Source organism: Rhinolophus hipposideros (assembly GCF_964194185.1).
Source record: "Rhinolophus hipposideros genome assembly, chromosome: 9".
Taxonomy (NCBI): domain Eukaryota; kingdom Metazoa; phylum Chordata; class Mammalia; order Chiroptera; family Rhinolophidae; genus Rhinolophus; species Rhinolophus hipposideros.
In genome coordinates, this window is record NC_138055.1 from 57,012,736 (window position 1) to 57,029,488 (window position 16,753).

Genomic DNA, 16,753 nt, shown 5'->3' on the forward strand with positions numbered 1-16,753 from the left:
AAGATGAAGCCCATGAAAAAAGAACCCCATGGATTACTCAGTGTTGGGATCTGCTTTGGGGGTTGCTGACACCCTGACTACCTTCCACTGGCTGGAAATGGAAGGAACTTCCCCCTCGCCTGTGGTTCCCTGTGGTAACTCTGCTCTCCCCAGGGTCCGTCTCCTCCCCATACTCTCTTACTCTTGAGCTTCTGAGGAAAAGAGACAAAGTAGGGGGAATCCAGGGTCTCTTAACTGCAAGGGGAAATGACCAGGTCTTCCAGTTGAGTCTTCTTTGCTACTTGGCCCTCTTCCTCTCGCTTTGCCTTCCCAGACCACATACCTTCATCTGCACCTGTCGCTGTACCTGTACCCCTGGGTAAGGCTGCTGTGCTAGGTGGTCCCTCTGCCTAGGATTCTGCAGAACCAGGGCCTCCATATGAATGGGAACTGGGCCTGTTGCTGCAACCACACCTTGTTAGCTTGGTGGCACGATGACGGCAACTGAACATCCATCATGGGGCTGAGAGAGGCTGAGGGCCAGCACCACCTCTACTGGAAGATGCTGGACCATTGGTTCATCTGGGTGGGTGACAACATGTGGGGTAGCTGTGCTCAGCCTGTTGCTGGCTGCTGGCCCAACACCACCCCACCCAGCCCTCTCTGAGGGCAAACACTTTTGGGACCAATGGCCAGACTGGCTACGTGCTGAAGCAGGAGGTGCTGCAGCTATTGGCAGTAGTACTGGCCATGGGCCTCTGTGGCCTCAGTGGCCCTGTAGATGACATGGAGGGGGTCGAATGTCTGCACTGGCTGGCCATGGAGTTTGGGGACACCAGGGACCTCTGTGCTGGGAGCTCTTTCACCTCTTCCCTCCTGGCCAGAAGAAGGACCCCTACTGTAATAAGCTGTACTTCTATAAGGTTGCTGCAAAAATAATTGTGGTTTGCAAAAACAGCAATACTTTTGCACTAACTTAATAGTACCAGGGGCTCAAGGTGAGCAGGCTAGCCTCGGGCAGTCCTCCACAGGCCTGTGCAGGAGCCCTTACCAGGTGCCCTCTGAACACAAATTGTTCAGATTACAAAAAAAAAACAGATATCAACCTGCCCAAGGCAACCTCGCTAAGTAGTGGAGGGCCCGCTTTCAAAATAAGATCTGACTCCAAACTTCCTGCTCGTAACCAAAACTACCCCATATCACCTCTCCAAGTAGCCTCTTCCCAGTCCTCTCCTCTAAGCTCCACACCCCAACTCCTTCCCAGGACTGGGGTCATCTTAGGAGTCAGTGACTTCTCTGCTCCCTGGATCCCCACTGTTATTCTGACCTGTCTGTCTCCTATTACATGAACCCAGAACTGTTTTACATGAGGTATCTGACCTGCTGCTACCTCAGTGCCCTTGGATACCACCCTGCCACACCAGCCCCAACAGGAGGCATCCTCTGCTGGCCCTCTCCCACCTCCAGGTCCCCACCTTGACCGAGGCCATTCCCTGACCCTCCTCTTCAAGAACAGACCAGTAGCTCACCCCCTAGACAAAATCATTTCCTCTTTAATTTCTGTTGAAGACTCACACCACCTGCCTCAGAGGGGATGGGGCATTCCCCCCTGCCCCTGCCCCTCTCCCCTCCCCAATTACCTGGTCCTTTGCAAAATATTTTAGCCAGGAAAAACAAAACAAAACAAAACAAAAAAAAACAAAACAAAAAAACAGAAACCACTGACACAGATGGCCCAGGGCCTGGGTTGATTAAGGGAGGCAGGGCTGGGCCAGGTAAGTCCACCCCACCACCCTCTTTCTGGGGATAGGGCAGGGGTCCTGGAAACCCTCCCAGCCACCTCACTTCTTACCCTGGCTGGGAGGGAGCATGGGGTTAGGGATGGGTCTGGAGCTGCTCCAGTGGGAGGAAGGGGTTGGATAGGAAGAATAGTGGGGGAGGGGTCCCATTGTAGGGGTGCCCCCTACCCCAGATCACACGGGTGCTGCACAGTCACAGGTACGCAGTCACGGTCACAGACACAACCCAAGAGCACCCCCACCCCACCCCACCCTTTTCCCACCCTTGGCTTCCCCTACCCTGAAACACCCTCCCCAAGCCCCTACCCACCCCTACCCCTTTGCCTTTGTTGGGGAACAAAGCAATAAATTACAAGGCCCCTCCCCAATAACCGTAGCCTGTTCTTATGTCATCCCTTTTCCCTCCCAAGATAGCAGTGAGGAGGGACTCAGGCTCTTGGCTCCCCCAGCCCTTTAGCTTCCATCCATGGGTGGGTGTTGGGGGGACATTCTTATTTCCACTCCTCATGGTCCCTTTCACGGAAAGGGTTGGGGACCCCTTACCCCCATGGGCAGCAGGGGTCCTGCCCCTCGCTGCCCTTCCCCATTCACTGGGCAGTGAGATTAGCATGGAAGGGGTGGGGGCCCAGTATTGGCCCCAAGTCCTGGGGCTAGCTCTCTCACGTACTAACCCCTCCCTCTGGCGTGGCGTCGCCCCAGGAGCCAGCCTGGGTATGTGTTCCCGCCGTGGGATTGTCGAGCACAGGCAGGACTGGGCCTTTCCCCCACCCTAGGGGACACGAGCAGGCATAGACAAACGCCCAAGAGCAGGGACCACGGTGCGGGCGCCGGCGTCCCCTTCCGCAAACACCGAACAGGTAGACCCAGAGCAATCCCAGTGTGGAAACAGTGGAGAGGGTACGTGTTTAGCAGGGGTCTCCATGCCTCGTTGGGGAGAGGGAGGTGAGTTGGTGTCTTCTGGGAGGCGTGGGGGCTGTGCCCTCGTGGGGGGAAGTGCTCCCGTGGGGCGGGGTGCGGATTCGAGAGGTGAGTGGGTGCTTCTGTCCAGAGGTCCACCCATTGCGGACGTGCCCGGCCCATGGGGGAGTGGGGGTGTCTCCCCCACTGGGCAACTATACCAGCGCGACGGGTGCGTCGGCGCGGCCCATGCTGGCGGCGCTGCTCCGGCGGCGGGGGCTGGGCGTGGCGGTAATGCTGGGAGTGGTGGCCGCGCTGGGCGTGGTGGCCGCGCTGCCGCCCTCCCCCGGGCAGCCGTGCTGGAGAAGGATGTCGGCGCACAGCTGGCTCCCGGCCTGGCGAGCGTAGAACAGTGCGGTGCGGCCCTGCGCGTCGCGGGCAGCCACGTCGGCGCCGTACTGGGAGGAGGACACAGCCGCCTTACCTTGCGGCCCCCCGCGCACGATACCCGCACGCCGCTCCCCAAGATTTCCAGGCCCACCTCCTTGGGAGATTCCAGGCTTCCCCCGCCTGGCTGTTTTCGAGATGGCGACCTCAAAGACTCTTTACCCAACCCCCACTTACGTACCCACAGCAGCAGCTGCGTGATGACAACGTGGGCGAGCTCAGCCGCCAGGTGAAGTGGAGAGCGAAGCTGCGAGTCCTCCACGCTCGTGTCAAGCGGCCCGTGTCGTGCATGTGCCAGAAGCAGGAGCACGGCGGCCACGTCCTGGGCTTGCACCGCGGCCCACAGCTGGCGGCCCAGCGGCTCCTCGGGAGTGCCCAGAGGTGCCAAGAACAACAGCTGCTCGTACTTGGCGCGAATCCATGACTCACGCTCCTCCCTGCAAGACCAGGCATCAATGGCAAGGGCTCTCGGGATCACCAGCCAGACCCTCTACCGCTGGGATCCTCTCCGGACACACACACACACACACACACACACACACACACACACACACACACACACCCCAGTCTGTTTCTTCACACGTACCGCGAGGAATCCTGCGTAGGTTTGGCGCGGCCCCGCGTGTCGCTCTCCCACACGCGGTTGGCCATATCGTTGCCAATAGCCGTCAGCACCAGGGTCAGCTCCCGCGGCCAGTCGTCCAAGTCCAGCGAGCGGACGCGGGACAGATGTGTGCCCAGGTTCCGGTGAATGCCGGAACACTCGATGCAGATGAGTGCGCCCAGGTTCAAGCTGGCCCACGTGGGGTCTGGGGACGGAGTGCAGAGGTCGGCTCCCTGCCCATCAGCATGGGTATCCCCGCATCCGCCAACTCCGAGTCACGCTCCCTCCCGGGGCCCTCCACTGCCCCCTTGCGCTCACTGGGGGCCCCGCAGTCCACGCAGATAGAGTTCCCCTTGGCGTTCCGGATGGCCTGGATGGCCACGGCTTCACTTTGGCTGTCCGTGCGCAGCTGCAGAAAGGGTTAGGGTTATTATTGAGTGTCCCTCTGAGCCAATCTCCGACTCCTCAGACACTCCCCTCTGCTCTCCCCTCAAACCCCCCGCCCCCCATTACCTTGACCTTGCTGCTCTCACAGCATTGTAGACTGGCTAAGATCTGACTCTCGATTGCCTGGACCCAGGCATCCCGCTCCTCAAAACTGGCTGCCTCAAAGTGCCACGTCTGACCAGTGCTGGACACGATCAAGAACTCGAAGTTTTCCTCTGGGTTGGGGATGGGATGGGGTCATTAAGGATAGGGTTCAAACAGGGGCCACCTTCCCCAAACCCTTCCTCCCTGATGTCCATCCCAAGCCCCTGGGAGTAGGGCAAAGGGGCTGGGGAAGCAGAGGGTGGAGGAGAGCAGGAAGCTTGAGCACATGCAGGGGAAGGCAGGGGCACCCCCACCCCTCTGCACCCCAGCTGAGCGCCCCTCCCAGCTCCCCACTTGTTACCTGCTTTATAAATATTTCTTAAACTACCAAAGGATTTTAGTTTCCACATTTTGCGCTTGGCTGGTTTCCCGAAGCAAAGGAGATAGAGATAGAATAGAAAGCAGAACACAGAAAGAGACCAAGAAAGAAGAAAAAGAGGCAGATGAAGAGATGGAGAGAGACAGACAGAGAGTGCCAGAGACAAAGCAGGACAGACAGATGGGGAGAGAAAGCAGAACTAAAGTCAGTGGCCCCGGAGCAGAGTAGAGCAGAAGCCAAGAGCCATGAGAGTAGGCAGATCCGGAACCTGGGTCTGAGCACCCGGCAGAGAGCAGGGGCGTGGGGACCAGTTATCATGACCAATGAGGAGCTGGGTCTCTGAGAGGGGAAGGGATGGCCAGGATCTGAGTAAACACAAGGGAAGGGGACTGAAGGTGGGTCACAGCCCTGGGATGAAGGAGCCTGGGATTCAGGAGGAATCTTGAGGGTCTGAGGGCTTCACTGGGTACAGAGATGGGGATCACTGTGGTCAAGGACTGTCAAGGGAGTTTCATGATCATGGGAAGTTACTTGGAACAGGGGCTGGGTGGTCACCGAGTCCAGGAGCTGAGGAGTCAATAGGGGACAATGAGGTCAGAGGCTGAGTTCCTGGGGGTCATGGGAGCTTCTGGGTGCAGGGGCTGGAGTGGTATGTAGAGCTGAGGGCAGGAACAGAAACTAGAGGGTCATTAGGAGAGGAAACAGGAGCTACAGACTTATGGGGGTCACTGAGCATGGAGGCTGGGGACTGCTGGGGTAAAAGGCATTGGATGGGCAATGGGAGGAAGGACAAGGCTGAAGGGTGTCTATCCATTTTTTATCCCCCACTAAATTATGTGCAAAGTGGTAATGATAGTCAAGCACTCAGCTCAGGCACTTTTCCTCCTGCAGGAACTAGGCCAGGGAACTGGAGTTGGGGATGAGGATCCAGGGTGGGAATGCAGCTGCCCACCAGGGCCTTACCTTCAGCCTGGCCAGCCGAGCCTTCTGTCTTCGATGGTGTTGTCAATTTTTTCCTCCTCTGCTTCTTCACCATGGGAGAAGGAGGGGGTTCCCGACTCAGAGGGCTCAGGTCTCCCGATGGGGTACAGTCTTAGGGAGGGGGATACAGCTGCCTCAGTTGCCCCTCCACAGATTTCCTGATTTCTCCATAGCCTGTCTCCTCCCCTGAACTAGCTTTGGCATTTTAGGGTGCCCCTCCTCAGCTGTCCCTCTCCAGAAGGTCCCTCTTGATCATTCCTGAAGATGTGGGCAGATGAGTGATTTAGAGTCACACCTGCACTCAGTTCCTGGCTCTGCCACTTACTGGCCTTGAGACCTTGAGCAAGTCACTTAATCTTCCGAGCCTCAGTTTCTTTATCCCTAAAATGGGGACAATAATCTTGACCTGACACGGTTGTTGTGAGGATCACTTGTTACAACGTTTCTTGCTATTTTAAATAAACAAACAAACAAACACTTCTAAACATTCTAAACACTGATTGATGGCTGACTATGTGCTGGACAATGTTCTCAGTTTGTTTAAGCCTCAAAGCAACCCTCTGAGGTAGAAACTATTATCTCCATGTTATACATGAAGAAATTGAGGCATGGAGAGGTCAAGTAACTTGCCCAAGTGGCAAGCCAGAATTCAAGTTCAGGCAGTTTAGCTCCAGAACCCACTTGTATTAACTATTATGATACACATGGTATTACTGAACTTGGGGCCTGGCACCCAGTAGGTGCTCAGTGTGCCCACTCATGCATTGATTCCAGCCTCCAAGCTTCCACCCAATTGCATTTCCCATCCCCATCCTATTTTGGTCTGGAAAACAGTGGCTAGAAGATGGGTCCTCACTGACCAGTGCTGAGGGCTCGGGCCAAATTCCGGTCTGGTTTCAGCAGGTGTTTGGATGTCTGGTCTGGTGGTGGCTGCAGGGAACTGGGGCTGGGGCTCGGGCTTGGGGTGGGAGTAGTGGCTTCTGTTGGAAGAGGAAGAAGATAAAACCTCAGTGAGCCACTCAGTCTCTGAGCCCCATGCCTTCTGTGGTCCCTCTTTATCACCCACCTTCCCCATTATCTAGTCCCAGCCCCTACTTCCTTACTGCCCCTCCTTTTCCCCTAGCCCTGGCCGCTCTCCTGCCCCTTTGTCGTGAGCCCCACTACTCACCATGGCCTTCACCCATCTGGACAGTGCTCATGTCCTTGACCAGCCCGTTGATGCTGGCTGAGGGGCCAAACGCAGAGATGGCCCGTGGGGGCCGCTTGCCGGGAACTTTAACCGTTGTGCGTAGCAAATCCATTTCCTTGCCATGAGTACTGTGGATGTAATCCTGGAGGGGTATGGGGGTTGAAAGTGTAGGGAAGGTTGGGGTCTTTGGTGGTGCTGGGAAGCAGCCAATAGTGTGGGCTAGAGAGGGACTGGAAGAGGGCTCTGGGAGCTGAGTGGGTTGGGTGAGCTTCTAGGGAATGAGCCAAACAGACTTGGCCCAGCATTGTCTCCTCCAGAAAGCAGTCCCTGAATGGCCAGCCAGATGGAGGTGCTTTCTTCAGGCCCTCCCACTAGCCTGCAAGTTCCTGGGGAGATATAGTCACCTTCCCATCCCCAGCACGGGCACATAGAAGGTGCTTAACCTTTAACATGCTTGCTAAACTTAGGAGAACAGAAATTCTGTTAGTGTTTGTCAGAGGCACAAACTTGTAGAGCTGGAAAGGCATCTAAGTCCAGCCAGTCTCTGCTACTCACATTAATGCTTGGGTGGTAAAGTAGGAAGCCATTACTAGACAAGGTAACATATTTCTTCTTCCATTCTTTGTTCAAGGAGTTGCCACTTCGCTTTAGAAGGAAGCTCTGCAGTATGGAAAGAAACATTTGGGAGAAAAGCCAGTGAAGACCAGCTACCTGCAGCCTGCCCCCAGCCCTTGGACCACCCACCTGTTTGATGGGGATAGCTCGCCCACTCCCCGTTGTCTCTCCTCGACTGTCCAAGCTCCGCTTCTCTGAGTCACTGCCCCGACGATTCTGCAATGGTCAGTGGCAGCAGTTAGAGGATGAATGGAGGGATACACTGATGGATGAACAGGGAAGACAGATGAATAAGGGCCCAACAGCGGGGTCTAGAACCAGAGAAGACAGGCAGGTAACAGGAGACAGGAGGATAGGAAGGTCAGCATATCCAATACCGCAAAAAGGCTGGTCCTGCGCTTGGCTGCCCGGTGCAGAGACCCTGGGGTGCTCAATCCCGCCACTGCAGCTGCTTCAGCTCGGAGCTCCCGGTGACCAACATTGGGTGAGGATGGAAGGGAAGAAGAGTAGTCGCTAGTGTGGCCCCCATTACTAGCCTGGAGGCAGATGGAAAAGTCAGAGCAGTTGAGATGCCGCCACCCCACCAAGCTACAGTGACATCTCATGATGAGGAATCCGAGAAATTCCTCGATTTCATCATGATTTATGTGTACTATCATTAATAATAAGACTCCTGACTAGCATTGTCATGGTGCTTTAGCTTTTGCCAAGGCTGACTTCACAAGTTGTATGCCATATAATGTTCCTGACCACTGAGGGAGGTTTAGGTGACTTGCTCAAGGACGTTGCAAATGGTGTTTGAAACCTTGTTGCTTTCCAGTCCAATGCGCTTTTTGCAAATGGTGTCACTACCATTTCTATCTGCCTCTCCCCCACAACCTCCTTGGGTACTCGTACCTGTCCTTGGATCTCTAGCCACTCCTTTGATTCTTACCAGTCCCTCTTTGGACCTTGAAACCCCAACTCACCTGCCCAGCTACAGGAGTGGAAGCAGCTGAGTGGCTTGGGGAGCTGGGCAGGGACTTGCAGGCAGCCAGAAGCTGTTGCTGTTTGCGCAAGGTCACCACCTTCTGGGCCACTGAGGGATGGGGGATGGGAAGGAGATGTGAGCTGGGCAGACACCCAAGAGCACCCGTCACTCCCCAGCTTTGAGAAATCCCCAATAGATAACATAGGCCCCAACTTCTTTGTCACTGTGTCCTTCATGCCACCTGTAGCCTTGCCACTCTTCCAGCCCACAAAGACCTTGAGGCTATTAAGTAAAACTTTCCTGACCTCCCTGATCCATCCTTCCTCCCACGCAGACTAATGTCCTACCTATCACTCACAGAGAGAAGCCTGGATACAGAGACCCCAAAGAATATCGTAGGCCTCTAGCTCCCTGTTTCTCACATATCTTGGGATCATCACACTCACCCTCCTGGAAGACCCGGTCCACATTGAGCCCATAGGTTGCACAAGTCTCGTAGTAGCTGCAGCGTTTCATATCAGCGCACAGAGCTCTGGCACGAGCGTCACCCACCACTCGAGGGGATGAAGCACTGATCCTGTCTGAGGGGACAGGAAAGGAGCAGGATTGGGGCTCCTTCCCCACTTTTCCTGCCTTCCTTTCCCTTGAGCTCCTGTCCCTGGGCCTACTAGGGACAGGGTCCGAGAGACTCTCTCTCCTAGACCCAGTGGAATGGAGTGTAAAAGGCTTTTTTTGAGTGTTGGGCCCAGCTGTAGTATGAATAGGCTGGGTGAGCTCTGTGTGTCTGTGTCTTCCAAGAATACTTCAGAGTTGAGTGGAGCTTCCTGACAAGGTCTGAAATGGGTGAGATTCACGAGTAACAATCACCCTGTCCTGCAAATCCAACAGACCCTGAACTGAGTGGAAGGACACCTGGCATGTGAACTAGGAAAAGGCTGAATGCCATGGGTATCATGTGGACTGCTCACTCTGTAGCGGGAAACCAGGAGGCAAGCGACAGGTGGAAACAGGCACTTGCTGGACAGGGATCCAGAGAGAGTCCTGACAGCTCGACACAGGTAGGTACTGGAAAAAGCTTTTCCTGGCCAGGGTGCTTTTCCTGAGCACCTCGGAATCACTTCTTTGAGAACTAAAAGCTTTTCTGCTCTCTGTTTTCTCCATCATTTCATTTGTATTTTCTCTTTGTTTTTAGGTAAGTTTCTTTGAAAGGTGTCAGCCTGACCCAGCTGTAGCAAGGGAGAGATGGAAGAGGCTTTCTATCTGCACTAGGGCCTGAGATTTTGCGTGTCCCATGGTGGTGGCATTGGGAAATAGCAGTGTGAGAACACAAGGTAGGTGACATCTCAGAGGAATGGAGACTGCTACTATAGCTGTCCCTTCCTCCCTGGAGAGTGCCCTTTACTCTGCTCAGGTCTTGGGAAGTTTGTTTTGGTTTAATGACTCCCTTATCTAGAGACCAGGCTCCTTCCAGAAGGTAACTAGAATCCAAGTGGCATTTCCACACCTTATCAAGTTCTTTCGTGTGTTGGGCAATACCCCAGTGGCCATCAGCAGTGCCTTCCCAGCCCCTCCTTACCTTGTGTCCCCACCAGTGCCAGGGCCAGACCTCCTCGTCCCTCCCCCCGAAGGGAGCTCAGCTGCCCGTGGAGACGGCTCACGGCCTGGAAACTGTTCTCATCTTCCAGGCTGAAGACCAAAATCACAGCATCTGCCCAGCCTGAGAACTTGCGGGGGATGAGGGAGCAAATGGAGGGTCAAACAAGTCTACTTCTCTGCATGCTATTCCCAGGGAGACCTGGGGAAGCAGAGCCCTCTCCTTCGGCCAGTGCTGACCCCAGCCAGCCTGCCTACCCTAGTCCTCAGCCCTCACCTTGGCATCAGGTGCCCCAGCTTCCTCTCGGATTAACACCAGATGAGTCTGTCCATCCACCAACATCTCTTTCTTGTGCTGCTCACCTGTCCAAAAGGGTTGGAAGTGGTAGTAGGTCAGCGGTCGCAGGTCACCAGACCTCTCCAAGCTCCCTCTACTTTAGCCATCATGGCCTCATCCTTCCCTGTGGTCTCCATACCTGCGTCATCATTGATCACATTGCCTAGTCATTAATCCTGGAACCCTAACCACATTCCCTAGTCTACTACTATGGTTCCTGAGAACTTACTCTCTGTCTTCTCCAGCACCTGGTATGAACCGGTCAGGAATCGATGGATGAGCGATGACTTCCCACTCCTGGCGTCACCCAGCACACCCTGAGGACGAGGTTGTGGAGCAGAGATTGTGGGGATTAAGAAGAGGCAGGACACTTGGGTCTGGACATTCCAGAGAACTTAAAGAGACTGGCCGAGTTAAGTCATCCAAAGAGGATTTGACATGGCCTGGAGGACAGTTGGTCAGGAAAGAACATTAGGGAGGACCAGACGAGGAGTGTGGCAAGAAATGATCCCAGGCTCCAAGTGGACCACAAACTGAAGAAGCTCAGCAACTCAGTACCGTGTGTGTGTGTGTGGGGGGGGGGTGTGGTTTAGACTACATTCTAGATGTGTGTATGGTGGGCGAGGGGCATATCACAACCCTCCTCACTGGTTGGGAAGTGTTACCCAATTGTAAGCTAGAACATTAAGGGCTAAAGGAGAGATGCCAGAATTGAAGAGAAGCCTGCAAGAGGACCATGGACAAACAGGGAAAAGGAGACTAGAGAATAAAAAGTTGTGAGGATGTATGAAGCCCCAGGAAGGTGCTATGAAGGTAGAATCTCTGGATAACTGGAAAACTATTCCCTACTCTCACAGAGAGAGGAAAAGGAAAAGGCGAAGGGGAGAGAGGAGAGTGCAGTGGACAGGAGACCAACCTTTGTACAGACAAGGGGACTGGGTTACCTACCAGGCGCAGTTCAGGAATGGAGCGGCTCAAAGTCCATTCCTGGCTATTGACCACAGCCTCTGTAATGGGAAAGGAGCCGTCAGAAGGGACGCTCCAGGCCCAGGAGGACTCCCAAGCCTCAGCTACCCCTCCTCCTTTTGCAGCTTTCCTTAACCCCCAGGACCCTGCCTGGGCTGGAGAGCTGTGTAGAAAGCCTAGGTATGAGAGTGGTCCCCAGTCCTCCCATCTTAGCCAGCTCTCCCCACAGCTGTTGCTGCCGCTCAGTGGTTGCTTAGCAACGGAGCCAGCAAGATGAAAATACTTCAGATGGCATCTCCCTTAAAACACATCCCCAAACGTAGGTCCCTGCTCCAGACCGGGGGACCAGGGATCCGACAGTGGTGGGTTCTTCCCTGTGGAAGGAGAATAGAAGAAGGTCTCCTCTGCCTGATTCCCAGGGCAGACCCTGGGAGGAGGGACTGGGACGTTTAAGGGAGAGCGTCTTCCTCAATTTCCATTTCACAGGAGAGAAACTGAGGTGAGGGATATCCCTTCCCTTTTTCAAGGTCAATGGCATGATGGCCCTGACCCCTCCCCACAGCCCACGGAATGGTGCTCGGGTTTTCCATGCCTCCCTCTCCCATAACCTTCCCCACAAGCACCCTCCAAAAGAACTGTGGGGAAGGGCTCCGTTCCCTGGCGGAGAAAAGCCACAGGCCCAGCGGAGAGGGGGATGGCTGGACGCTCCTTCCGCCCTCCGGGTCCAGCCCCCGCGCCTGACACTGGCCGGACGTTCCCGGGGCGCCACAGCTGCGGCGGGAACTCTGAGATCCGGAGCCATCTGCTCCCACCCGCTCCCCAGCCAAACCCCGGAGCCGCCCCCGCTTCTCCCGGACCTGCCTCCTCTCCGGGAATGTGAGCCGAACCATGAGTCCCTCGCCTCACTTCCAGAAAAAAAGATAAGAAATATAGACACCCCTCCGAAGGAAAACAAGAAAACACTACCCTCCCGGTATTCCCTCCAAGTCTCCAGGGGGTAAGAATCGCCTTTGCAGCAGTTCCGCCCCCTTGAGTCCCCCCCCACCCCCCACCCCCCGGTCAGCCCCCTGGGAGTTTCAGTACGGTTCTGGGGCCCTGGTGGGCAGCGGGGGAAGTGAGGCTTCCAATCAGCCCCCCCTCACTTCGCGTTCAAGTATTCAGCACCACCCACCCGACCAGCGCTCGCCTACTGCCCAACCCGCCTTTACTGCACCGAAAGCAAGAGTCCCTCCTTGCCGCCTCAGAGCCTGCTCTCAGCCCAGGGGAAAACCTGTCCCTGGCGAGGAGCTGCCTGCAAGGTCACTCTCATGCCACCTGCCCTAAGCGCTCAGGAGAAACTTAGGCTTCCTCGTCCCCCTCACCGTCAGTGTTCCTCTGCACCAGGCAAAGCACTGTTTCCATGCTCCCAGCGTCCAGCTGAGGCTGGAAGTGGGGTCTGGGGCTTCTCGGGCAGCAATTTCCTACCGTCACTCTGACCAAGGGCATTATTTTCCCAGAAAGCTCTGAGGTTTTCTGAGTGCTGCCGACATCAAGTCAGCTCTCATGTCGTCGCACAATGTAGCTACTCACCGGCCTCCCTCAGGACCTCTTATTCTTTACCCCAGACCTCGGCAGACAAGTGAGCCTGGTTCGTCTACCCACCCAAGAGAGAAGCATCCCTAGTTGAGTTCTGCACATGGCTCCCCACCCAAAGCTAAGCATTCCAGGTGCCCTCTCCCTCCCTGTTCTCAGACCCTAGTCCTACTCACTAGGGGAGGCGCGGAGCTCTGCGCCCAGCAGCTCTTTGGACCCGCTGCCAGAAGACAGGCCCGGGAGTCCAGAAGGGTGCCCGGAGCCAGGAGGGCCCCCTGTGCTCTTGGTGAAGATGCCACTGATAAACTTGAGCATCTTGCGATCTCGAGTGGATGCTCGGCCCCCCTCCCGGCCCCGTTTCAGCCCCGGGGCTGAAGGCTCCAGAGTGATTGGAGGTGCAGGCCCAGTCGGCTGCGCGGAGGCGGCGGTGCTAGCAGCGGCTGGAGCCAGGGTTGCTGGGACAGTTAGCGGAGGAGCAGAGCTGGAAGACGGTCCCGGGTGCAAGTCACTGTTGTCCAAGGTCTTACTCTTGCCTTTCCGAGGGGACAGCTTCCCTCGTGCTCCGGGCCCAGCCACGACCCCACCAGAGGTCATGGCTGCGGCTCCCCCTGCCCCAGCGGCAGGGGCGGCGGCGGCAGGGGCAGACGCTCCAGTCCCGGCGCTGCTCTTTGATCCCTTGACTCTGGGCTTGCCCTCGCTTTCGGGCCATGACAAGCGGCTACCCGCACCTTTGCCCCCGCCGGCTTTGGCGCCACTCGTGGTCACTGTCTTGCAGGGCTTGGGAGCCGGTGGAGGAGGCGCCACCTTAAGCCTCCGGCTGCCGGTGCCGGGGTGCGGAGAGGACGAGCCGGGGACGCCGCCGCCCGCCCGGCCTTCGGGTTCCGGGCCCCCCCAGCTCGGGCTGCTGAGCAGGGGGCGCCGGGAAGAGGTGGGGGCGCCCGCCGGCTTGGGGTCGGGGCTCAGCCCCCCGGAGAGCGGGGGCCCTGGAGGGGCGGCCCAGAGGGAGAGGCGGCGGCCCGGAGCGGGGGAGATGGGGCGGGCCGGACTGGCCGGAGCCGGGGACAGGGCGGGGGGCTCGGCGCCCCCGGCGCCGGTGCTGCTCGTGCTGATCCACAGCGCATCCTGCCGGTGGAAGAGACGCTCGTGCCGCTTCTTGCCCGGCTCCTCCGCGCCCCGGGGGCTGCCAGGATCCCCGGTCTCCGCGCCTCTGGTCCCGGGGGCGCCTGCTGCTGCCGCAGACGGAGAAGGCGGCGGCGGAGGCACCGACTCGAGCTTGACCAGGGTCAGTGAGATGAGGTAGGTCGTTGTCCGGCGCTGAAGCGCGCCCGCGCCCCGGCTCATGGGGCCCCGAGACCCCCGAGCTGGGGAGGGGAGGGGACTCCCCCGGACTGTTTCAGGGGGGCCCGGCCATGGGGCCGCCCTGCTTGCTGCCCCCAGCCCCCGGACCCCGCTGAGCCCCTGGCCCGGCTCCTCTGTCGCCGCCGCCTCCGCCGCCTCCGCTTGCGCCCCCCTCCCATCACACGGGGCGCCCCCTCCCCATGCTCCCCGCCCTGCGCCCCCACCCCGTTGGAGCCCCGGGACCTTGGTGCTGCTCCAGGGAGGCGCGCCGGACCGTGCACCCCAGCCTGGGTGGGGGCGCTGAGATGGACGGGGGAGGGCGGGGAAGACAGTAGTGGGGGCAAATAGGGGAGAGGGAGGAAAGGGGGGCAGAAAAGGGGGACCTGAGGCTAGGGGAAAAGAGGAACGGGTGCGGGGGAGTCAGGGGCGGGGTATCGGGACTCCAGGGACTGGGGCTGCGGATGGGGGTCGGAGAACGGGGCTTTAGGATGGTGGGAAGCTAATGGTGCGGGGGATTCGCAGGGGCGCGGGGAGGATGGTGGCGATGGAGATCCAGGCGCCGGCGGGGGAGGAAGGAGGGAAGCCGGAGGGGGTGGGAACCCACGGGTCTGGGGTCTGGGAGGGGAGGGGCGTGAGATCCGGGTGAAGGGTCTGGGGGGCTCGTCGGGGCTCGGCTCAGTCCGGATGCGCGCTGTGTCCCGGCGCTCCCCTCACATTGAGGAGGAGGCGGCCCCCGCCCCCCCTACCCTATCTCCCCCCCACCGTCTCTCCACCAGAGAGGCTGTATGCGAAGGCGGTGCAAAATCCAGGACTGGATTTCCCTCCCAAACCCTGGGCTGGATTTCCTGGAACTTGGACTCATCTACTCCAACTATCTAGCCCCCTCCCCTAGTACAACACAGGGAGAGAGACAGTTGGGTGTAGCATTTAGGGATAAGGGTAAAAATCAGTCTATGGATGGACAGTCTGCGACAAAAACAGAGCACATTCGGGGTCACTGCCAATTCCGGGGAAACTGAAGTGGGAAAGTGGAGAACCCTGAAATCCCTTTCCCAGGACCCCTTGTCTCCCCTAGGTACTTACACATGTTCCTTTCTCCCATGACCCAGCTCCCTTGCACACCTCCACCGCCACCCCCCAATAGGCAATACATCGATGGGGCCACAAGTTGAACTCAGCTGTCCCAAAGTGAACTTGGAAAGTGTTCCCAGGGGATGGGAACAAACATGGAACTTAACTGGATAGAAGGGAGGGGTGGTGCCATCAGGCGGGGAGACATCTGGGGGCTCGGAAGAGCTTGAACCGAAAAGTGAATCAAAGGCTCCAGCTCGAGGTGGAAGGAGAAGGAACATGTCTACAGATTGACACCCCCCCCCCAATGCCAAAATGCATCCGGTCTCCATAGCAACCGTAGCTCCAAGAGTGCCTCAGAAACAGCGGGGATAAACAGAGAGGAAGGATCAGGGTGTATGGTGGTGGTGGTGGGTCCACCATGGGATTTGGGATTCATGGAGGCACCATCCTCACACCTGGTTACCCACGTGGGATATTTAGGCCCTGAATATAAGGAGTCCCTCAGTTGAGGCAACTGGAGCCGGCTTCTTTTTGGTTACCACTCAGTCTCCTGAGGTTTTCGGAGTAGGGCTCTTTTAGAAGGTTAAAGAGGAGATAAAGAGAATGGGAAACGTCTGCTTTTAATCCCCCACACCTCTAGGGACCCTGGAGTTCAAGGCTCACTGTCCTCCAGCCTGGGGAGAAGGATGAAGGGGTTAGGCCGATGGGGAACAGAGGCTGAAGTGGGATGGGAGTCGGGGGAGGCCTCGGAGCCTTGTAGACCCCTTCCCTGGACTCAGGGAGTCTCAGCGTTCCCCTAATTTGGCGTCCCATCCTCCTGACGCAGCCGAGACTATAATAGTCCGTCGTGGGCGGCTCTTGGAGGCAGGAGCCGGCGAAGCGCTCAGCCTGGTAGGGGGTGAGAGTGGGAGACTGTACCAGGGTGCTGGGTGCCCTTTGTTCTCCCCAAGACCTGTACCCAGTCCCTCCGCGGGCCTTTCCCGAGGTCAGTAACCTTTCTGCCCCGAGGCCCGCCCCCCCCCGCCGCCCTCCTAGCCCCCGCAGCGCCAGGATGACACCATCCCCAAGCAAGAGACCCTTCAGTGTCTTTTTCTGAGAGTGTGGAGATTTGTTGGTTCTGGCTTAATTTTCCTTCCTTCCATTGGTGGCCTCAGTTTTCCTTTATGTTCAATGGGAACAGAATCCTGACTCTCAGGGAAATAGTGGAGCAAATCACTTATGACGAGTGGAGTCTTCTCAGAGATATTCTCACTCCCTACTTTTCCAGGACTAAGCAAAGCTCCTCTACCAAGATCTAAACATCCATCCTCCCTGCACCTTTTTTTTCCCTTCTTCTTCTACAGGGGTGGGGCTTGGAGTTTCTCCCTAGGAGGTCCCATGGGGCCACTCCCCCTAGGTCTGCCTTTCCAACCACTAAAGCTGTGGGGAACGTGTCAGCTGTAGTTCTTGGCAAAGGGTCCAGGGCAGTACATAAGAGGGGCA

At 57.3% G+C, this 16,753-nt stretch overlaps 1 protein-coding gene across 2 annotated transcripts; it reads right to left on the minus strand.

Annotated features, from left to right (window-relative positions):
* Nucleotides 1-1,512: 1,512 nt before the first annotated feature.
* AGAP2 (ArfGAP with GTPase domain, ankyrin repeat and PH domain 2) lies at nt 1,513-14,526 on the minus strand. 2 transcript variants are annotated; one of them, XM_081060415.1, is made up of 19 exons: nt 13,036-14,526; nt 11,270-11,328; nt 10,551-10,638; nt 10,262-10,347; nt 9,968-10,115; nt 8,838-8,972; nt 8,390-8,499; nt 7,799-7,957; nt 7,551-7,637; nt 7,362-7,466; nt 6,786-6,948; nt 6,478-6,597; nt 5,600-5,728; nt 4,619-4,678; nt 4,240-4,388; nt 4,045-4,135; nt 3,709-3,931; nt 3,304-3,559; nt 1,513-3,133 (listed from the first exon to the last, which is right to left on the minus strand). In XM_081060415.1, exons 1-19 carry the CDS (start codon nt 14,198-14,200, stop codon nt 2,891-2,893), a joined length of 3,576 nt encoding a protein of 1,191 aa, XP_080916541.1. In that variant the 5' UTR covers nt 14,201-14,526; the 3' UTR covers nt 1,513-2,890. The 2 variants fall into 2 exon arrangements, with proteins under 2 accessions (XP_080916541.1, XP_080916542.1); XM_081060416.1 differs by lacking the exon at nt 4,619-4,678 and having other exon boundaries at nt 13,036-14,346.
* Nucleotides 14,527-16,753: the final 2,227 nt, after the last annotated feature.